The 23406-nt window shown below is 40.3% G+C and overlaps 3 protein-coding genes across 3 annotated transcripts in view; 2 read left to right on the forward strand and 1 right to left on the reverse strand.

Annotated features, from left to right (window-relative positions):
* The first annotated feature begins 1240 nt into the window (after positions 1-1240).
* On the forward strand, positions 1241-4609 carry LOC135215429 (nucleoside diphosphate kinase A 2-like). The gene is made up of 3 exons (XM_064250069.1): positions 1241-1476; positions 3274-3488; positions 4295-4609. Exons 1-3 carry the CDS (start codon positions 1285-1287, stop codon positions 4419-4421), a joined length of 534 nt encoding a protein of 177 aa, XP_064106139.1. The 5' UTR covers positions 1241-1284; the 3' UTR covers positions 4422-4609.
* Positions 4336-18174, forward strand: LOC135215428 (elongation factor 1-beta'-like). The gene is made up of 2 exons (XM_064250068.1): positions 4336-4474; positions 17410-18174. The coding sequence occupies exons 1-2, from the start codon at positions 4425-4427 to the stop codon at positions 18101-18103; spliced, it is 744 nt and encodes a 247-aa protein (XP_064106138.1). The 5' UTR covers positions 4336-4424; the 3' UTR covers positions 18104-18174.
* Positions 18175-18705: 531 nt separating this feature from the next.
* LOC135215424 (peroxisomal trans-2-enoyl-CoA reductase-like) overlaps positions 18706-23406 on the reverse strand; it is a 468052-nt gene continuing 463351 nt past the window's right edge. Inside the window, exon 11 of the transcript XR_010314679.1 lies at positions 18706-22453. The gene's annotated coding sequence lies outside the window, so the exon portion shown is untranslated. The remainder of the gene's footprint in view (positions 22454-23406) is intronic.

Consider the following 23406-nt stretch of genomic DNA (forward strand, 5'->3'; position numbering starts at 1 on the left):
ATCATCTACTTGGGTTATTGTTCATGGAGGAGGTGCCCTCTGTGCTTGTCACGTTGTGTGTTGTGAAGAGGTATATATAGAGAGAGAGAGAGATAGGCACTTTGTATGTTCCGAAAAATGCTGAGTAACATTGTTTTGTCTACTTGGTGTTTTAGAGTGAGATTTGCTGTGTCGTATATATATATATATATATATATATATATATATATATATATATATATATATATATATATATATACTGGTATGTTTGTAAGCTTATTTTTACTAACTCCATATAGGTAAGTTGGTATAGGCCTAAATGTATGTTTGTGTATGTCATATATTGATCCAAAATTTCTTCCATACATGTGCATACATAATACGCACACACAATACATTTGTGTATTTAAACAAATACTATCCAATTTTACCAACTCAAAATCATCTTTGAGGGGGTTAACAGCCCCTCCACCGGTAGGGAGATACCATGGGGCATTAATGGTTATTTACGGTCTAACCAATATGGCTACGACACTGGCGCCATGATCATCAGTCAATGGCGTATGTATTGTATCTCTGGCAGGATTCAGGAAAAAAAATAAACATGCAAAAGAGCAACAAGTGCCGGTAATACGATCATAAAATAAAGCGAATTTTAACCAATTTTTTTCATAAAGGTATTGACTGAATAACAGAAAAAGTACAAAAACTTGTACATTCTTAAACCAAAGTGTCATTCATATAATACAGAAACAATACTTCGGCAACATTTCACAGTGTTCGTGTCTTGTTTGAACTATTATTTTCAATAAATAATACGTTTGAAATTATTTCATGCATGTATATCATTTAAATAAAATCACAATTCATTTATATAGAAAACATGTCACAAAAAATTCTTTGTGAAACGATAAGATTTTGCTAAACAAAATAAAACTGTACATCGAAGTCACATCCAAAGAGATCCAATCGAACACAAGTCAAACTGGCTCGCTGAATTCTTGAAGCCGCAGGCGTCTCTCATGACGTAACGACTGGCCATGGAACTCATTGCCACTAAAACGGCAACACCATTGTTAGGTATTTATCTTCGAGTAACCGGCGAAAGATGTGAATTCATTAACACAAATGACATTGAAACGTTCAACAGGGAAGCGATTTAAAATACTAAATTAGCATTTGCTGTCGCGAAAACCTGAAAGTTTAAAGAATAATATATACGTCACTGGCACAAGCTTCATTCTTCCCAAACCGACTTCATCCCTTTGACATCGGCGCCCGGTCTTTCGGAGTCGTGCTCCCCGTATGCTCGCGAGTCTCCTCTCCTTCTTGTCTGTGATCGCTCGCAAATTTACTCCTGAAAGCATCATGTCGGCCCAGAGGGAACGCACTTTCATCGCCGTCAAGCCCGATGGTGTCCAGCGCGGCCTCGTCGGTGAAATTATCAAGAGATTCGAGGCCAAAGGCTTCAAGTTGGCCGGAATGAAGTTCATGAAGGTTTGTGTTGCTACTCAGCCGGCGTTTCCTGTTTTCTTCGCTCGCGCCATGCCGTATGGGAGCTGTCATCTCTGTCAATTTCCATTCTAGTGATCACGATATTCGGAACTGATATTTGTTGTGATTGATGTATAAAGGTGCCATGAACTACAGATAGTAATGTTTTTGATTTGTTGGCAACTTGCTGTCCATCTGGCAACGCCGAAAGAATACCTAGAAGTGTTAAAGTAATGAAGCGAGAGGCCCTTTGTACTTTACGGCATTCTTCGTATTAATGTACTACTGGAAATAGGCTTTTTTATTTTTTTTTAAATAATAGATTAAATATGGTTCCGATTCCGAGAAAAGGCTAGCATATGGTTTGGCAAAAGGTACAGGGTTATAATTTTATGTGGCCCCGGGCAGTTTTTTTTTTTTTTTTTTTTTTTTTTTTTTTTGTAGACGGTGCCTAGCTATAGGCTAAACGGTTACATAAGGCCCCAATTTGGTTTTATATGTATATAAAAAAATGTATACTGACTTTTGACGTTTGTAAGTTCCCATTTTGCATGACGTGAATGAGCTTGATTTTAAAAGAACTGTTTCGAGGGTGGGTCAATTCTCTCAACTTAGTATTTAACTAGGTGTGTGGACATTCTAGGAACCAGTTAAAAATGATGAATTATCAATTCACTCGACTTAATTTACCAGACCTGTGGGTATCCAGCGGGGAAAGTTTAGGAACCTGTATAGTACCTATGGGTGCTCTGGTAATTATGGCTACTTTCTTGCAACAAAATATACCGCTGTTTTGAGCTTTGGTCCTTTTGATTTTATCAACCACAGGTTAACAGCCTAACCTTATTTGGGTAAAAGCGAAGAGTTGTGCAAACTTTCAGTGGATTCAATCAGCTTGAAAGCAGATCCAAGGCATATTTCAACAGGGATGTTCCTAACATTACCTTAAATTAATATGTTGCACCCAGACTTAGCTGGGTGTTGGGGGACACATCAACCCCCCTTCTCCTCAAGTACTATTGTGCTTAACAGAATGTGTGCAGATGTTCTGCAATATTACCCTTTTTGTTATTAGAATGTTGAGAATCTTTAAATAAGGTATGCATCATAATTTAACTATCATGCCAGGCCTTCCAGGCCAAGAGGAGGAGAGCCCACCGCGCCCCCTAAAACCTGACCAGAATTTTGTACATCCTGGTGAAATGCAAGTTAACTCTATATAAAATACCCGACAACCTATCTTACACCACTGGGTTCTAACAGGGAAGGGGGCTTGCCTGACCCCCCATGAGCCATTTTAAACTGAAGACACTAGCCTGTTACATCCAGTATGTTTTATGTTTTGGAATTGGAAGGTGTAGGCCTACTAGTATGAACGTGATATACCAATTATTCAGTTTGAATTAGTGCTTTCAGGTGGTTAGGTATTGTTAAGCTGTGAACTGTGGATTATTCTATATTGATCATTCAAAACCATGAGTACCTAATGCAAAGTTTACGTGGCCAAAAAGGGTGATAGACCCGTTAAAGAGTGGTATTGTTACAAACTTGTATGATGATATACATTTTATGAGTTTCAACTATTAAGTGATACAATATGCCTGGTAGATTTTTTTTTTTTTTTTATACATACTAGTGTAATTTATGATATTAAAAAGGAAGACTTTTGTCTATACATTGCTCCTATGTCATGGTAAGATTACTTGCTAGCATGGAATGTCACGGCTATTTAATTTTGGGGGATTTTTTTAAAGAGTTTGGAATGATTAGATGTTAAAAGAGAACAATCACTTCTTTTAGGCCTCAGAGGAGCTCTTGAAACAGCATTACATTGACCTTGCTGACAAGCCATTCTATCCTGGACTTTGCAAGTACATGGCATCTGGACCTCTGGTTGCCATGTGCTGGGAGGGCACTGGTGTGGTTAAGACTGCCCGTGTAATGATGGGTGAAACCCGGCCAGCAGACTCCAAGCCTGGCACTATCCGTGGTGACTTCTGTATTGAAGTTGGCAGGTAAGCTTCGTAACTTGTTAGTAAAGAAATTATGCATGTAAAGCACTAAATGTGAGTTTTTAATATCATATAATTGAATTATAGGTTACCCACAGATCCCCTTTCCATTTTCATCTAGTTGCATTGTAACGGTTGAACTTTAGCCAAGACTTTGAGTCCTAACTTTGACATTTTTAATTGGTGGTTCTCAACATGGGGGTTATTCTTCCAGGGGAGGTTGAAGCCCAAGGAAAAATAAAATATTCTTTTCATTGTAGTTATTCTTGTAAGAGTGAGGAATTAATATTCACAAGTTTATGACAAATGCAAAGGGCAGTTTCCTATGATTTACTATTCCAGTTAGACAATGGGCCTACCATGTTCTGTAATTATTTATCTTCCTCCCTGTCCCTTGAAACCCCTTATTTTTTTTTTCCTCCCCTTAAATCTGGAAGGAAACTTTACTCATCTATACGAGGGGGCCGTTGTTGAGGGAGGGCAAACTCTTAGAGGGGGCCTGGTAATTAAAAGGTTAAGAACCACTGTTTTAAATAGAATTTTCATCCACCAAGGGAAGAGGGTAAGCATACCTTCCTTGAATTATTGAAATACAACTTTCAACCACTAAAAGAAAAGGGTAGGCATATATTTAAAATAACAGATTTTTAAATTAATCTGTTTAGAATTCAGTGTTATTAAAGTTTTAATCAATTTAGTGAGCTAACTTCATAAAGATTTGGGAAGACCATGGCACCCTAGTTAGTGACCATATAATTTCATTACCACCACATTTTTATTTTATTTTTATATGCTTTATTTCCTTTTAGGAACATCATTCATGGCTCTGACTCCATTGAATCTGCCAACAAGGAGATTGCCTTGTGGTTCAGGCCCGAAGAACTCACAAGCTGGACCCAGGCTAATGATAGTTGGATCTACGAGTCCAACGAGTAAGGAATGTGGATGTGTCAGTCAGGAAGGTTGCTTCTAATTACCAATGTTTTAAGGTTTGGTGGTACTGTACATGTTGACTTTGATTTCTTAACATCAACGAATATCAGTGTGCCACTTTGACCTTACATATTGAAGTTAGGGACTTGCTTCCATTGCTTGTTATTATTTAATAAACAAAATTATTTTTATGGCAGTTTTATTTTTGCTTGTTCTCCCTTGTTTACACATTTTGTTAAATTTCTGTTTACAATGGACTCTCCTTACATGAGCATGAGAATATTAAAAGTGAGTTTTTTTAATTGTTGCTTTGATTGTGCAAGATTTTGTTACAGCAGTGGCAAATGCTATAAGTTACTGGCTCCAACTTTCAAATCCAAAATCCACACACTTACCCTGGCTGAACTGACATCATAATGAAAAAGTTTAATGGTGAGCAATCCTTTCGCTCATTTGAATAGTGCCTCGATTCCTGGCTTAAATCCTTGAGACCTAAATTTCCTAATAGATCAATCAATAGCGCCTCATGTGGGATTTTTTGGAGCCTGTATGCAACTATTTTTATTTGTGAAGTGTATTAAAATTTAATTTGCTGATCCTTTCCTAGCACACTGATTTTAGTATTTAGTGTAATTGTCATTATTTCAGGATGCAGTGCTGCACACATTAATAACTCCTACAGAATTGCAAATAGACAATGGTGAGTTGGCTCATAATTGTGCGCAATACTATGGATGGGAAATAAAAGTATGAAAACTCATTTTAAAGGGCAGCAATTAAATGTTTAAATATGTTTTGGGGAGGGGAACCCGAAAATTAGTTTTTTAAAGGGATTTTTTTTACTAAGCCTGATGCGAGACTTAACATGCCAAATTCTATGAAACAGAATACCAAGCTTTATACCATATTCAGGTGAATATAAATTGACATTTATGAATTAAGATTGATAATTTTTTACTTAAAAAGTAGTGTAAATAATAATCTAGTATACTCTTCACTAATTCAGATTTTCTTGCTGTCAAAATACTGGAGTTAGCTGCGTCCCATGCTAAGTTTGCCATTCTCACCACAAATAACTTTTTTCCCTCCCTTCCCCCTTATGTCAGCCACGTACAGTTTGCCTTAATCAACAAATCAAACCAGCATAGTATTTAAAACCCATAATTTAGATATTTATTTCAATGACCATCACCAATTTAATTTACATACTGCTTTCCCCAGATAGAAAATTTGATAAAAATTTAATTTAACAAGAATTTAAAGATTTACTATATTATTACTTAGCCTGGAATTTACATTGCACTCAAAAGGCCTATGAAACTATTAAACAGGACTGCTTATTATGTCCACTTCATGAAGGCATTACTATACGTACATTATGGAAAAAAATAATAACACTTAAGGATACTTATAAAACTACGCTAGGTTAAGGAGTAGGCAACTTGAGTAATTGTAGATGAAACTGAAAATTTTTTAGGTACACCTGAAAATTTGCTGCACGTATTGAATAAAAACTGAAAAGGCCAGCCTTTTTTCTCTTATAAACTGGTAACTGGGTCTTAAATTCTTTTGCTTTGAATCCCTCTGGACAATATTAATCAGACTCCAAACAAAGAAATTTATATATTTTTTCCTATATACTTATATCACTTGACAGGTTTTCTGATCTGAGCAAATACAACTACATTATGCTCCCAGTATGTTGAATGTACTAAACTTCAAAATTATAACTTTACCTACTGCCTACTATGTATTACATCAAATAATTTGCACTAACAGTGATTTACTTTATTATGAAATGTGCTTACTGTGTTCATTACTTTTAGTATGAAATATGCTTACTGTGTTCATTACTAATCAAGTTCTCTGGAGGGTTACTACTTAATATAACCAAACCAGAATAAAAAAAAGTCCTGGGAGACTTTCTGTAGAGCAAAATTTTGGAAGAGAAATTTGTGCACAAAACACCAACTACTGGCTTACTGGAGCCAAATACTGAAAAAAAGTAATTAAAAGTTTAGTCAGTCATGCTGACTAACTTTAAGTTATAAGGATTTAAGTGTTTGAAGAGTCTCTTCTGGCCCCCTTTCTAGCCTTTTACTTGATCTGCAGTCCATTCTTCCATCTTTCTGTCTCTCTCCAACTCTCTCTTTTCAATCTTCTTAAGCACTGAATGGCTTCAACTCTCAGTGCTTAGCTTTGTAGCCAAATTTTTTCATAAATCAAAGCTCAGCACTGGGGCACTTTGGTCATTCAGAGCTCAAGATAGTGAAAAAAGAAATTGTTCATACATGAACAAACCTTCGGTCTTAACAATAGGATAATTTCTAGCGCCTAGCTGGATCCAGTTAAAAAAACAGATGAAAGCAAGGAATCTTGTGATATCTGGCAATGCATGCATAGATCGGGTGAAGGATGGTTGAAGACCATTCACCTATGATGGCGCATCAGTCTTAATTTTGGCCGCCTGGGCGAAAGTTGTGTTAACCTCTCGTTCTCTGGCTTCAGCAGCGACTGACCCTCACATCATGTGCAGTAGGTGTCATTCTAATTTTTGTACAATTATGAATCCTTGCACGGAATGCCAGGGATGGCCTAAGGAACAGTGGAGGTTGTTTTATGGCAAGAGAAAATGGGAGGGTTTCGACTCTTCCTACCTGGGAAGGTTTTGCACCTCTTCCTGATGTTTCGTCTCCTACAGTAGTCAACCCTCACATTAGCGTTGTCCCTGCGTCTCCATCCTTTTCTTCCATTGATTTGTCGATGGAAGTATCGGGAGGCCGCCAGGCTAATGTTTGTAATGTAGCCCCTTCTTCCTCGGGTGTTTATTTGATTCCCGAGACGGGTGAGGCTTTTTCATCAATCGACTCTTCCAGAGTCGGAGGCATCCAAAATGGTGCCGATTTGGAAGACGCTTGGGCTAGGGGGTACCCTGTCCTTAGAGGGGTAGCTAGCGCATTTTGTGGAGGCTCGCAGCCCCCTCCCCTCCTCCCGGCCTCGTCTTCGTGGGTAGCAGCAGTTGGCCATCTTGTATTGCTCCGCCAGTGTCTGCTGCCGCTTCGAGTTGAAGTGATGCTGTGGCCTCCGCCCCGTTGATGACGTCACGGGATCCGTTTGAGTATTCCTCCGCCAGTGGCACCTCTTTCCCCCTCGCACCGAGGGGAGGCTGTGACGTCATCACCACTTCTGACGTCACTCCCATTGATGATGTCTCTCCCAGTCGTCTCCTCTGATCTGCCTTTCTCAGCCGTGATGTCGTCACTGCCGCCCAGTTCGCTACGTTTCCCTTCCTTGTCATTGGAGCCTTCTCTGGCACATAGTCTGAGGTCATATGCCAGGCAGTGCTTCAGAGGTTGGACTATTGGATGTGAAGTTGGCTGCCTTAACGCCTGGGAAGATTGGTAGAAAACGTGTTGCTTCGCCCCGCCTCCTGAGAAGAGTGCGCATAAGAAACCAGTGCTGTCTTCCTCTCCCTCTTCCCCCTCTATGCCCCATCGGCATATCAAGCGCTGGAAGGCTAAGGGCTTTGCCCTTCCTTCGTCTTCCTCTCACTGGTGCTTCCAAGAGTTCAACTCTAAGGGATTCTCCTTTGATCTCGAGTGTTCGAGTTCCCCCCCATTCATGGACATGTGGAGTCATCTGTGGAGGTAAGTGGTGTTCCTAGTGTTATAGTGGGTTCGTCTCGGAAGCCGACGCATGGACCTAGCCCAGACAGGTTAGTTGGGGTTTCGGGCTGTTTGGCTGCTAACCCTTCCATTAATTTTGGTGGGGAAGGTGCCTTAGAGGAGCCTACACATCCTTCTTGTCGTCGGTCTCCATTGCCGGAGCAGGAGGGAGACACGCAAGAGATACTGTCTTCCTTTTTGGAAGTTGTTGATCTCATTTGTGGGTTTAACAATTTGGAAAGTGGACTCAAGCTTGGTCGTCTTACACTCCTTCTTGCTTGGAAGCCTTGGTGGGAGCTACACAGGATCCCAAATCAACTTTTCAGCTTCCTTTGTTGGGGCACATTCAGTCGGTCTTGCAGAAGGTTAATGCCTCTGTTTCGGATCGGGACGGTTCGCTTCGATCTAGGGGCTCTATCAAACAACAGTAGTACCTCGAGATACAAAATTAATCCGTTCCGAGGCGCCCTTCATATCATGAGGTTTTCGTATCTTGGACCACATTTTACATGTAAAATGGCTAATCCGTTCCAAGCCCTCCAAAAACACCCCAGTAAATTTCATTATAAAGCTAAATTGACCTATAAACAATGAAATACTACAATTTGGACCATTCAATACCTAAATTAATAACAAAAATGCAAAACCTGTAAATAAAGTGTATATTAGTGTATACATGGTAACAAGAAATATTACTGTACGTGAAATGTGGAAGCTTACCTTTCGAGTGAGGCTATCTCCGAAAGTGGCGGGAGAGGAGGAGGACAAACGGCAGATACGTACACTTAACTTTACGAAACATAAAAAAATGTCAGAAAAACAAACTAAACTTTACAAAACACATTAACAAAACTGTAACACTTAACTTTACAAAAAACTTAAAATAAAATTTATTTTGTCTTTTTTTTTATTTTTACATTTCTTTTTACTTTTTTATACTTTACGTAATTTCAATTTCTTCACCACCAAATGGATGCCAGTCTGTTTACGGAATTTTTCGAACCACCCATGAGAAGCCTTGAACTCTGGGGTTGCCGTTGATGTCCCCTCTCCTCCGTCGTCTTCGGCTTGGGCAATCAAATCGCCGAAAATAGCGCTGGCCTTCTGGCAGATTGCCGTCTCGGTTATCGTATCCCCATCGATTTCTTTGTCCTTAATCCATACAAGAAGCAGCCTTTCCATTTCATTATGCACATGGCTCCTCTTGTTGGACAAAATAGTCACGCCCTTGGAAGGTGTAGCTGCTTTGATGGCTTCCTTCTGCTTAAGGATGGTGCCTATCGTCGACGGATTTCGGCCGTATTACTTAGCGATCACACTCAACCACAAGCCAGCTTCATACTTTTTATTATCTCCATTTTTGTCTCCATAGAAAGCATTCTCTTCTTTCTGTGAACTTCAGCAACTTTCTTGGGACCCATGACTATACTGTACGTAATTAAGTTATGTAGTACATATACTAATTAGGTTCTCATACAACACAATAAAGTAGCACAACGAAATCACTAACGAATTTACGTTACTAAACGAAATCATTGGACCGAACGAATGCCGCGTGCGTAGATAGAGATTCTGGTACGAGGTGGCCGGGGTAGGGACGCCACCACGTACGTACGTATAAGATGCATGATGGGAGGGATGCTGTCCAATAGGAGAGAAGGATCTCATGGCAGTGGTTAGCATCAGGAACCAATGGGAGAGCAGGAGGATGGTGGCGAGTCTACTAGAACTAAGATGGCGGCGCTCGGCGCGGGTTACAAAATTGTTATTGGGCAAATCTCGGACTTTCAGAAACCTTTCGTATCTTGAAAACTTTTCGTATGTAGAGCCGTTAAATTTTTCGCATTGGCTTTCGTATCTCGAGTTTTTCGTAAGTTGAGCCTTTCGTATCTCGAGGTACCACTGTATTACCCTCTCACAAGACATAGGAAGTACTATGCTACGAGCTCTGCATTTTTGTTGTCATGCCATCTTAACCCAGACGTCATTCGCCTGAAGCCGGGATTGACTTTGGAACAGGTGAGGTCGGTGGCTCTGTCCTTGTCTCCACAAGATGCCTCAGCACTGGAATCTATGGTGGCTTCCATGTTGCAGACGGTTTCTTGGCTGGACCTCTGGTCTGTGGTTATTGCCAAGATAGCTTCTGACCGGTATTCGGAAGGGTTGTTGAGTGCTTCCTCGCTTGCCAGTCTGTTGCAGTCTGGGGGCAAGGCATTTTCATATATGGCTCACCTCAGTGCTGATTTATGGGCTAATCTGATTAGAAGGGACGTGGCTTTATCTAGAATGGAGAGATCGCTCGACACCGAGTCCTTGCTGGCATTGAGGAACAGAGATCTGTTGGAGTCCCAGTTTTTGCTTCCTCGGATGGAACTCGAGAATGTGTTAGACCGGCGCCAGGCTGACACCAAAGACAGACTGATGCACCAGGCCGTGTCTCCTCCTCCTCCCCCTGTCCAGCAGCAATCAAGGAGATGGTCGCCTGGTAGGCTGTCGAGGACCTTGAGTTCGGCAGGGCCTTCCCGTTCGACACAGCCTAAGTCAGAAGATCATTGCTCCTTTCGCTCTCATTCCTTTAAGCCGAGATGGGGCCCAAGGGGCAGAGGTAAAGGGGGCCGTCAGAAAGTTAGGCGCCTCTCCCTCTCCTGTGCCACGGGTGTGGGGTGCCTGGCTGGCCATTGGGCCAAGTGGCAGAGTTACGGGGCGGAGAAGTGGGTGGTAGATGACCTTCGGGTGGGATACCTACTGCCATTCGACTTCTCTCCCCCTCTGTCGGACAAGCCGCAGCTCAGGAAGGTATATCCTCCAGATTCTCTGAAGTTCTTGGCTCTTCGGGAGGAAGTGCAGTAAATGCTGGACAAGGATGCGATAAGAGGAAGTAGTGCGTCCGTCCCCGGGGTTTTACAGTCACATCTTCTTGGTGCCCAAGGCATCGGGAGGATGAAGGCCTGTGATCGACTTATCCACCTTGAATCACTTTGTCAGGAAGACACGGTTCAAGATGGAGACCCCGCGCTCGTGTTGGCAGCCGTGAGGGAAGGCGACTTCATGCTGTCGATAGACTTAAGGGACACATACTTCCAAATCCCTGTTCATCCCATGTCCAGGAAGTTCCTTTGCTTCTCTCTTGCGGACAAGGTCTTCGAGTTCAAAGTCTTGTGCTTTGGGCTGACGACTGCCCCTCAAGTGTTCACAAGGGTCTTCTCTCTCGTGTCAAGTTGGGCCCATGCTCAGGGGATCCGTTTGCTGAGGTACCTTGACGATTGGTTAGTCTTTGCAGTTTCCAGGGAGAAGCTGCTGCAGGACAGGGATCATCTACTTCGGTTCTGTCTGAAACTGGGCTTATTAGTCAACCAGGAAAAGTTGAACCTTGTACCCACTCAAAGGATTCTCTACCTGGGCATGGTCATCGATACGACAGTGGCAAAAGTTTTCCCGTCGGATCAGAGATTGGAGAAGTTGCGGACGGTGGAGTGCAACTTCCTGTCAGTCACATCAATCAGTGGCAGGTTCTTCTGGGAGTGTTGTCTTCCCTGGAGAAGCTGGTCCCTCATGGGCATCTTCATCTTTGGTTTCTGCAATGGAGATTGGGAGAATTCTGGTCTCAGGTGGGGGACTCTCTCCTGTTAATGGTTCCTCTGTCTCTGGAAGTGAGAGAAGACCTTCATTGGTGGTGTGACGACCAGAATCTGTTGAAGGGTGTCCCTCTGCGTTCTCTTCCACCGGACTTCCTTCTGTTCTCGGATGCCTCCCTCGCAGGTTGGGGCGCTCATTTAGGCGGCTTCATCGCTTCAGGCGTTTGGAGTTTGGAGGACAAGCAGCAACATATCAACCTCTTGGAGTTGAAGGCGGCTCTCCTGGGTCTGAAGGAGTTTCAGGGGAAGGCAGAGGGTCATTCTGTCATTCTCATATCGGACAACACCACGGTTGTAGCCTATGTAAACAAACAGGGAGGCCTGGTTTTACGTCAACTTCATGCCTTGACCGTCGAGCTTCACCAGTGGGCAGTCAGCAATTCAGTAGAGCTCTCAGCCAGGTATATCCTAGGGAAACGGAACGTGGTCGCAGACAAACTCAGTCGCCGGGATCAGATCCTAGGCATAGAGTGGTCCCTTCATCAAGTGGTGGCAGACAAGCATTTCCAGATTTGGGGGAGACCCATGCTAGACCTTTTTGTGACATGCTTCAACAGGAAGCTGGAGGTGTTCTGTTCAGTGGTTCCAGATCCTTTAGCATTGGCAGAGGATGCATTCCGACATCCCTGGGACAACCTGGAGGTGTATACCTTCCCTCCGTTTTGTTTGATCCATCAGGTTCTGAACAGGCTGATGAGTTCACAGGGTCTCAGGATGACTTTGGTAGCCACTCGGTGGCCTCAGGCGGAATGGTTTCCAGATCTGCTGTCGTTGTTGTCAGAGGTTCCGCGGGAGATTCCCCCTTGGCGACATCTCCTGTGTCAGCCCCATGTGGAAAGGTTCCACCAGTCAGTAGAATCCCTGCCTCTTCACTGTTGGAAGCTATCAAGTATCTCCTCTGAGCGAGAGGCTTTTCTCAGAGATCAGCTGGGCACATGTCCAGCAGTCTTAGAAAGTCGACCTCAGCGGTTTACTAAGGCAAATGGGTGATCTACTGTGATTGGTGTCGTAAACGGGGTTTTTCTCCACTCGCGACCTCTTTCAGCAAATAGCAGACTTTGTAACCTAACTCAAGAGACGAGAAACGTTTGTCCGTTTCTGCTATTAGAGGCTACAGGGTGGCCCTGAGTTTGGTGTTAGGCCTTAAGGGTATCGACATCTCCTCTTCCTGGGAACTTTCCCTGCTAGTTAAGGGGTTTGAGCAGTCGAGTTCTCCTAGAGAGCTCAAGCCTCTGACGTGGGATGTTTCCTTGGTTCTTAAGAGCTTCACTAAAGAGTCCATATGAGCCCTTGCGTTGCTCATCTGACAGGAACCTGACGCTCAAGACAGTTTTCCTTCTGGCTTTGGCATCTTCCAAGAGGGTAGGAGAGCCCCACGGTCTGAGCTATGAGGTGAAGCACACCAGGGGTTGGGGGTCGATGTCCTTCGAATTTGTGGCCAAGACCCAAAATCCCTCTGTGCATGATGACAGGTTCACTTCGTTTTCCATTCCATCAATGACTGACTTTGTGGGTGGTGATGCTCAAGAGCTTTTGTGTGCCCAACCTCTGAAGCACTGCCTGCGTTAAAAGGACTCGGCACCTTAGACCAGGCTGCCACAGACTTTGTTGGCACAGGCCGTACAAAGAAAGAGGTGTCTAAGAATACTATCTCTTTTTGGATACGGGAAGCCATCAGACAGGCATACTTGTCTCTGGATGATTGTACCACTACGTCTGTGCAGGCTAGAGCGCATGATGTTAGAGGTATTGGTCCCTCTCTGGCTTTCAAAAAAAACTTGGCTGTACATAGAGTGCTGAGCGCTGGTACTTGGTTACGCCAGTCCACATTCACCTCCTTCTATCTTAAGGATGTTGCCCACAGATCTGCGGACACGTTTTCCCTGGTACTTGGTTACGCCAGTCCATGTTCACCTCCTTCTATCTTAAGGATGTTGCCCACAGATCTGCGGACACGTTTTCCCTGGGTCCTGTGGTGGCTGCCCAATAGGATGTGTAACTCATGGTTGCCCTTAACAGGGCACCTTTGTATCTTACCTAAGATGACTGTGTGGATAAGAGAATGAGTGAGTTGGCTGGTCCTTCTTTCTCTTGTACCTTTCCTTCTTCCTTCGGGCGGTTTAAGGAATAGACACGTCATTCGCTGGACTGGTCTGATACAGGTGGATAAGGTAGTCATACTGATAGTGTGGTCGTGCAATATACAAATATCTTACTCGCTATTTGGTAGCATATGCTCCACTCCTTGGCAAGTAGGGGTTGGGAATAATACAAACCCTGGTGTCTTGGTTTGTTATTAAGACAGTCAAAGTTTCCCTTTGGTTCCCTATACAATGGTTATCCCATATATCATTGTACGTCACTCAGGGTCCGAGTCGTTAGATATCAGTGTATCTAGCTTCTCAACGGGCTTCAGTCCCTCTCCTAAAACCATTCCTTTTGAGAGCTGGACTGGTGGGTAGGCCCCAAGCCGGTCTAGGATGTCTTATACCTCCCTCCAAGTATGAGTCTATCCTATTGTTAAGACCAAAGGTTTGTTCGCGTATGAACAAATGACAAATTTTCTAAGACAATTTGTATTTTTCATAGCTACAAACCTGAGGTCTTAACATTACACTGCCTGCATCTAGCCACCCCTCTGTGTCTTACGACATCCTGAGTTGGGAAAGACTGATGCGCGATCATAGGTGAATGGTCTTCGACCATCCTTCACCCGATCTACGTATGCATTGCCAGATATCACAAGATTCCTTGCTTTCATCTGTTTTTTAACCAGATCCAGCTAGACGCTAGAAATTATCCTATTGTTAAGACCTCAGGTTTGTAGATATGAAAAATACAAATTGTCTTAGAAAATTTGTTGTCGGAGTGGTTGGACCACAAAATAAAAAGGCTCTGAAAATAAAGAAAAATAAGATTTTAAGGTTGAACTAGGAGAAAGCCCCACAAATGCACTAAAAATGCTGGAGAGCAAAAGACTGAAGAAAGGAAGTGGGAATGGAGCTCAAGTAGAAGGCTAAAAAGTGAATGCGGCAAAGGGGCCAAATAGATGCTGCAAACACAATTTTGTAAAGCCTACAGTGAACCTCATATTAACCCCTATGGGGTCATGTATGTGATATTCTTTATTTTCTTTAATTTTTAATGAAAATTTTACATTGCTAAAGACATCTCTTTCATTCATGACCAAAATTGTTGCAATGCCAACATATGTACAATAGTAATTAAAACAAATGATACAATAGTAATTAAAACAAATGAATAATGGTATGATGAAGTAGTTTCATGAATACCCTACTGGCAGCACCCACAGACTTAAGCAAAATTTCATTGTAGGTGGTGTTGAGGTAGAAGGTGCAATGACATTTCCATATACCAGACAAGGCTGGCCTGGAGTTTAAATTTTTCCATTATGTGCTGCACAGGAAAAAGGGTCATGAGTCAAGAAATTTCTCTGATAACAGGAAAATTCTCAAAGGTCATCACATTTCTAGCATGAACCTTTAGCATTTAAAATAAGGAAAGGTGAAATTTCCAATTACATACCTAGAGGACATAATGATATATGCCTTCTATCCCACTGGCCCAGTAAAGCCACGTCCATACGGTTGAGATCTGCCAGACTAACTGTTTGATGTGACATCAGAACCTTATCTGCTGTTTCTACGCTTCTGACATCACATCGAACGAGTTTGTCTAGCAAAGCTCAACCATGTGGACGGGCATTAAGAGAGCAAAAACTTAGTAGCTTCCAATATCATGACGGTATGAGTACAAAGTACGTAGTACATGTGAGAGGAGCCACAGATATGGCACAAATTGTTCTAAACAGAGATTAGGAACACTGTAAACATGCTTGCTTGAAAAGAATTTTCAATAGTTTTTATAAATAGCTACGTGACATAGCAGTATCAAAAGCTTTTTTGTATATCATAAAAATTGTTATAGTATGTAATCATCAATCTACATTCATAGTCTCCTCTTACATGGGACAGAGAATATACAGTTGTACTGTATATACCTATAAGAGCAACTTGTAATCTTGTGGTTGGGTTCTTTCGATTTAAATGTGCAACAAGCAAGATTTAACTTAACAATTTCTTTGGGGGGGAGCAATGTTGCAGATATCCTTACACAAGTTGTGACCAAGAAGGAATAATAAATGGAAGAAACCATTTCCTTGGTTTTCTAAATGGAGCTGAACATATCTTTCAAAATTTCTATATGGAATAATTCCTACATTTGAGACTTGAAAGTTGATGATTTTGTTTTGCGCTTTGCAAGAGGAAAATAATAAACAAACCAAATGGCTCTGTGTCAAAGTCGCTAATACCATAGGTTGACAACCAGTGGGCCTTTATGAATAATTCTTGCCTTGGATTTATAGTTCTAAAATGGGCTCTCTCACTGGTTCTCCACAGGGCTTTAAAGCCTTGCTTCAAATTATTCAAACATACCACTTCATTGAGAGCTTGAAAGTTATTAAATCAGTTTTGCAAATGGAAAGTCAAGATTACTATCAACAAATCACATTGTTGTCTGTTAATATACGGGAGGTTGGCAACTAGTGGGCCTTTTATTTTCAAATCGTCAAAAGGCTTTATGGTCTTGGTCTGCCATCTCGGTGGCTGCGAGTTCGATTCTCAGGCATTCCATTGAAGGTTAGAGATGTGTATTTCTGGTGATAGAAGTTCACTCTTGACGTGGTTCGGAAGTCACGTAAAGCTGTTGGTCCCGTTGCTGAATAACCATTGGTTCCATGCAACGTAAAAAAAAACCATACAAACAAACAAACAAAAGACTTTGCCTACTGAAAATTTTCATGTTCTTTCTTGTTAGAGCTTGTTAGGATAGGTTAGACAAAAATCTTGTATCCAGTAAAGATTTGCAATACTTCACTGCCAACAACTTTTGTCTCTCAGTAAGTGAGCTTACACTTCTGTCAGTGAGGGGAGCTTTATTCTAACTGCAATCAGAGTACATGATGTACAGATGCTGATCAATAAGACAAATTTTAAAACAATTTGTATTTTTCAAAACACCAAACCTGCAGTCTTAAAAGAAAATTATCTAGCGCCTGCTGGAGTCCAGTTACAAAATTACACGGAATTTGGTGGCATCGGGAGTTACCCAAGATGGTGGTAAAGAGGAGGGGCAGCCGACCTACCTTAACCCATCTTGGGTCCATCGCACCAGTTTCCTCTAATCCAGGCAAAATATGAGGAGTGGCTTGAGGTGGACAATATATATTAAGACAGCAGTTTTGTTAGTTATGAAAAATGCAAACGGATTTAAAATGTCATTTGTTCATACACAAAACAAACCTTTGGTCTTAACATATGGGAGACACTCTTGGAAGGTGGATAGAGAAAGCCTCGGAACCGAATGGAGGTACAACTCACCTGGACTCACTTTCTGGCATAAGTAGGGTAAAGTAAAAGGTACTTGTCAGCCAGACATCTGGGTTAAGAGACAATGTGAACCCCTGCTACATTGTCTTGTAGGAAAATAAAGAACTTTAACTGTAAGAGACAACAAAACTACGTTAGCCACCAACTTTGTTGCCATTTCTCCTCTCCCCTTGTAAGAGAGAGGAAGGGACTTGCTTCCATAATAGTGGTTTATATTGTGTAGATAAATTGTTTTAATTATCATTACCTGTAGAATGAACAACTTATCTCTTCATTTCAGGTTATTGGATTTCTTTGGTGATGTGACCACAGTATGCGGAATACAGTCCCTGAATGATTACCTTCAAGATCGAAGTTATATTCAAGGGTATAGCCCTTCTAAAGCTGATACAAATGTCTTTCAATCTCTAGCAAGAACACCAGAAGACAAGTTTAGTCATGTTTTAAGATGGTATAATCAGATAAAGTCTCTCAGCATAGACCTACAACTTACACTTAGTGATGGGTGCTCCAGTTTATGCCCTGTTCCCAGCAATACAAAAACTGAAGTACAAAACTCAAAGGCAAGTAATGAAGAGGCAGATGATGAAGATGAAATTGATTTATTTGGCTCTGATGATGAAGAGGAAGATAAAGAAGCTGCAAGGATTCGTGAGGAACGACTTCAAGCATACGCGGAGAAAAAATCAAAGAAACCAGGTCCAATTGCTAAATCATCTGTAATGTTAGATGTCAAGCCTTGGGATGATGAAACTGATATGAAGGCAATGGAAGATGTAGTGCGCTCAATAAAAATGGATGGGCTTCAATGGGGTGCAAGTAAATTAGCACCTTTAGCTTTTGGTATAAATAAGCTTTCTATTCTATGCACTGTAGAAGATGAAAAAGTGTCTATAGATGATTTAACTGAAAAAATATGCACTTTTGAGGATTTAGTTCAGTCAGTAGATATTGCTGCCTTTAACAAAATATGAAGTTCCTTACTATATAGTCTTGTTATAAATTTTCTGTTTTACTACTGAATAAATTTTGTGATACTCCATCATCACGTCATTTTAAAGTATCCACAAATATATGCTAATATATAAAGCAACAATGCTTAAAGTATTTGAAACAAATATCTCTATAGAAAAAGTATGAAAACAAATTTTGGAAGTTGGCAGTGATGATGGCCTCTACTATACTTACATCTTAATATTCATAGGTACTTTTAAAATGAAACCAGTTAAAATTTACAGAATTCTCAAACCCAGTAGTACCATACTATAACCACTGCAATGTATGTTAAACAGTACTCAGTTTGTTTAGTCATTTATGAAATCTTTTGGTATAATCCAATATATTAACGAATGAATTTCTACCATAAATGGTGTTATATGTACTTCTGAATTTCTGGAAACTTGCAAATTTCAGGATGTAGCAAACTCATATGTCAACTAAACTCAATATCACTCAACCTTTAACTATGGTAATACTCATTCTACATAGACAATATATTTTTGAAAAATACATATATCAAATATGACACATAATACATGACATCAAAACAATTGCATCAAGTGTTTATTTATCATCTTCATCCCAAGAAGAAACAAAACAACAGTTCAGACACTTTTAGGCTGGAGATCAGAATCATCAGTCCAAACTAACCAAGGGTAAATACAGTACTTTAAAATATTAAGTATATGAAACAATGAATTTACATCCTTTGCAGTAATCCTTAATACATATGACTTGTCTTAGCACTACACACCATGACTTAACAGTTAAGAAAAAAAGCCTAACTAGAACCGAGTCATGCTTATGTCAGTTTCAAAGCCCGTTTTTCTTATTTTCTGGGATCAAATATGAATGCAAATGCTGTATAGCACTTTTCAATATGATAGATCCGGAAAACTTGGCATACACCATTCAAAAATTTGCCCATAGTATATAAAACTTGACTTCACACTACGCTTTTAGTAAATTTGCCATCAAGATTCTTTTGCTTAGATGAAAGAATATAAATAAATAATTATATAAAAGCGTAACATTAAAAACTGTTAATCAAGAAAGGATTCATAACACAATTTTTTGTATACAAACCCAATGCTTATATATGATGGTAGATGGTACCTGATATCTACATTAGTACTTGAGTGGTCTCTGCATCCCTTGATCTGCAATATGCTTTAGAAGTAGTGAGGAACTCTCTTACCACCAGCCTCAGAACAAGGTAAGAAACTAAAGCTCAGCCCTGCCAGATAAGGCAGTTGGGGCAAGCAATGCTTTTCTCTTGTGACAATCTGGAGGCATAAATGTTCTACCCTTGCTTGTTCTTTAATCAGGCCAGTGTTGGACAGAACTGTTGCAGTCCAGCAATATCCACAGGACCCTCAAAACTCCACTTTGGTTTCAACAAGCCTGGTTCCTGGACCTTCTTGAACATCTGGTGGAGCTCCCAGGGGCCATTTTGCATTAGAAGCAGGTCCCTCAGCCTCACTTTCTAATATGTTAGAATCTCCGCATATGTAGGCTTTCCAGTAATGCATCATTAAGAAAGTCTTTCTGTGCTAAGCTGCCATCAAGGGTTACTACTCTCCCCTGTAGCAGATATGTAGTGTGTGCCAATCTTTTGAACAGGAGGCCACACCTATGATTTTGTGGTCCATATCCTGGGACTTGTCACAGTTTTAAAACACCTACCCAGTTCACTGTACAAACAAGAGGTTTCTTATTAACCCTAGCCTCAGTTGGGTAAGTTATATGGTTCCTCTAGCAAGGTTTTCACACCAATACGTAATGGTAAAGTATTAGCCTATCCGATCACATGGCTGATTCAGAACATGTAATAAAGCCTACCTCAAGACCTGAACAAGTGGGTGAAATGGAAGTCATAAAAGTTTCTCATTATATGAATGGAAATCAAACTGGTTTCTATCTCATATATAAAGTGATAGCCAAACATATTTTGCTTTAAAAGGAGACGCCAGCCAAACACATTTTGTTTTAAAAGTAACGACACTCAAAACTAGCTCCTACACTAGCTCCTACTTTAGTGAAAATGGCATTCAAAATAACACACACATCAAAGGAAATTTCAACCAAATGGCTTCCTATCTCAAGAAAAATGACAATCTCTGAATGCCCATCCCCCTGCAGAGGCAATAAGTAATTTATGTTAATTTTCTGTGATTCCAATTAGTTAATATAAATACAAATTATTTTTAGTTCCCTAAAGCCCACTGGAAATGTGATTCCGGAAGTTAAGAAAACCCAGTTTGTTAATTGTTGTTATGAAGTGCTAGACTGGATATTTCCATCTTCCACAAATTTATAGTAAAATAGTAAAAATTCACTTGAAAATATACAAACCACTGGCAAAATTCTGGTGATCAACACTGGACAATAGACAAAGAAATAGATTTTGAAACACATGGTCAGTGGCACACTTTTTTTAAAAAGAGAGATGGAAAGAGACATTTCTATCACCTATAACTAATTTCAGGGATAGGAAACTGTTGTGTAACTCAGCTGCATCTGTCCAGTCCAGTGTACATATGGTCGTTGGCTGCTCGACAGAGTGAGAGAGAGAATAAACAGGCAAACATTCACATAACTGCTAGAACTGACAAATGAACAATCTGACTATTGAATTCAAATGTATATTTTCTGTCAGTTATATGTATATTCCACTTCCCTGAACAACTGCATGCGTGTACATATGCCTGTCTGTGTACTTCTCTCTCTCTCTCTCTCTCTCTCTCTCTCTCTCTCTCTCTCTCTCTCTCTCTCTCTCTCTCTCATTAATATAAATGTGTACAGTACGTATATCAGCAATTACAGTGGTCAACATATTTTTCCAAAGTTTCAACAAATAATACATAACTAAACTCGAGTAATTTACATGTTTTGGATAGTGGAAGGATTTTGTAAATTTCCATTGGTCATAGTACATAACACTATTGCTGTATAATCTTATAACTTCTGCACACAAACGCACATCAAGATTTGGATGAAATGTTAATTGGACTTTTAATGCCGATATACCAAAAATGCAGTACAAAATAGAAAATACTTGCTCAGCATAAAATCAGCATATAAATGTACATACCCACTCACATGCAGTGAATGCATAAGGCGCACTTTTCATAATCTATCGTTCCTGCACTGTTGCCTTCATTACTGAATATAATAGCTTACATGACCTACCTCACAACTAACAATTCAATAATGTTTCATAACAAGGTTAGGATTTTGTTACTTATGAAGAGGCTAGACCCCCTAAACTGTCCATTAAGTTAAGGAACCTGTGTATCTGGTTAATTATTCTATATATAGTACAGTGGACCCGCAATATTCGAGGGGGATAGGCACCACAATGCCCTTGCGAAAAGCTAAAATTTGTGAATACTTAAAACCCCTTTAAAAATGCTTAGAAGAACTACCTATATTTATAGTAAACATAAAAAAGCCCTCTAAAAATGCTTATACTCGAGTATTTTAATAGTTTTATCACACAAAGTGCATTTAGACACAAAAATTATATGAAAATACAGAATTTGTGAATATTTCTATGAAAAAAATACCCCAAATACGTAATGTGTAATACGTGTTCCGTAGAAAAATCTGCGAACAGGCAAGTCTGCAAATAGCATGGATCCACTGTATTCTGCCATTTATTGATTAATAATGGCCCTCAATAACAGGAATATGCATCTATATGGTATCTCATCACAGGAGTTGTAGCTTTGGCTGCTCTACTGGCTTTCAGTTCTTTTCATGCCTACATGGGCAGAAATCCAGTGAATTTCTACATTTTACTGCAGAAATCCAGTGAATTTCTACATTTTACTATCTTCAAATGTAGACTGACAATTTATCAAATATGATCGTACTGCAAATAATTCTGCTATGAAAATAGCTGGAAGACTTAGGCCTACTCAGTACTAATTAAATAAGATGACTAATAATATCCGTCATACTTACACCTATTACACACTAACGATACCACCCTTACAAAACAACTAATAAATGCTGATACCCCAATTTCAAAGTTAAAAGACATCCCTTTTTCCTGAAACATTTGCTTTGTTACTTAAACTCAGCAATTTGTAAATATCAATTTACAAATAAAAAATTCTTTTACTTACCAGTAACTTAATGACAACATGGCTCTGAACAGGTCCATCTCAAAATGAACAATAAGAAGATCGAGGCAATCTAAAGTGTTCAAGTATTGTATTGCTCTTAGCCCAAAGGGGTCAAAGTACTGCAGCTTTATAAACTTTTGTTGTGTTTCTTACTATCTCCAAACAGTAATTGTAATCTAATAATCAACTCCCCTGGAAAGAAAACTTACACTCTTAAGAAACCTGTACAAATACTAGCATACATATTAAGAAAAAATCAAAAGCTAAATTACTTTCCTAGATACACAACATGTTAAGCATAAGCTGGTTTTCCAGGATTACAAAACGTCATGCAGTATGATTTCACAATGTATTTCTAGAACAAAATAAGTTACTGGAATTACTTTTAAAGATATTAACAGACTTTCTCTTTTTCTTTAACACAGGACTTTGGTTCCAGTGTATAACAAATTCTAATGTAAAACAATCAGGTACCTTCTCAGTGCAACCACTAAGTACTCTTGCAATATCTCAATAATCTCTTGAACCAAAGCAAGAGGACAATAATTATTATAATAATAAATGATATTGTTATGATACAATAAAGTTTCATACATACTTACCTGGCAGATATATACTTAGCTATAGACTCCGTCGTCCCCGACAGAAATTCAAATTTCGCGCCACTCACTAGAGGTAGGTCAGGTGATCTACCGCCCTGCCCTGGGTGTCAGGACTAGGAACCATTCCCGTTTTCTATCAGATTTTCTCTCTTCCACCTTTCCACCTGTCTCCTGCGGGGAGGCTGGGTGGGCCATTAATCGTATACAGTGGACTCCCCGTATTCGCGTTCTCCAGATTCGCGGACTCACACATTCGCGGATTTCTCTGGGGAACGTTTCCCTGCATTATTCGCGGAAAATTCGCGCATTCGCGGTATTTTTCTATGATAAATATCCACAAATTCCTGGTTTTTTGATGAATTTCATCATAAAATGCACTTTTTGTGATAAAACTATCAAAAAACCAAGTATGAAAATTTTTAGTGGGTTTTTCTTGAGTTTTAACTAACAAAATAGGCTGTTTTTAGCATTTTCATAGGGGTTCCAAACATTCGCGGATTCTAACTATTCACGGGGGGGTCTGGTACGCATCCCCCGCGAATA

Source organism: Macrobrachium nipponense, chromosome 5, assembly GCF_015104395.2.
Source record: "Macrobrachium nipponense isolate FS-2020 chromosome 5, ASM1510439v2, whole genome shotgun sequence".
NCBI classification, from domain to species: domain Eukaryota; kingdom Metazoa; phylum Arthropoda; class Malacostraca; order Decapoda; family Palaemonidae; genus Macrobrachium; species Macrobrachium nipponense.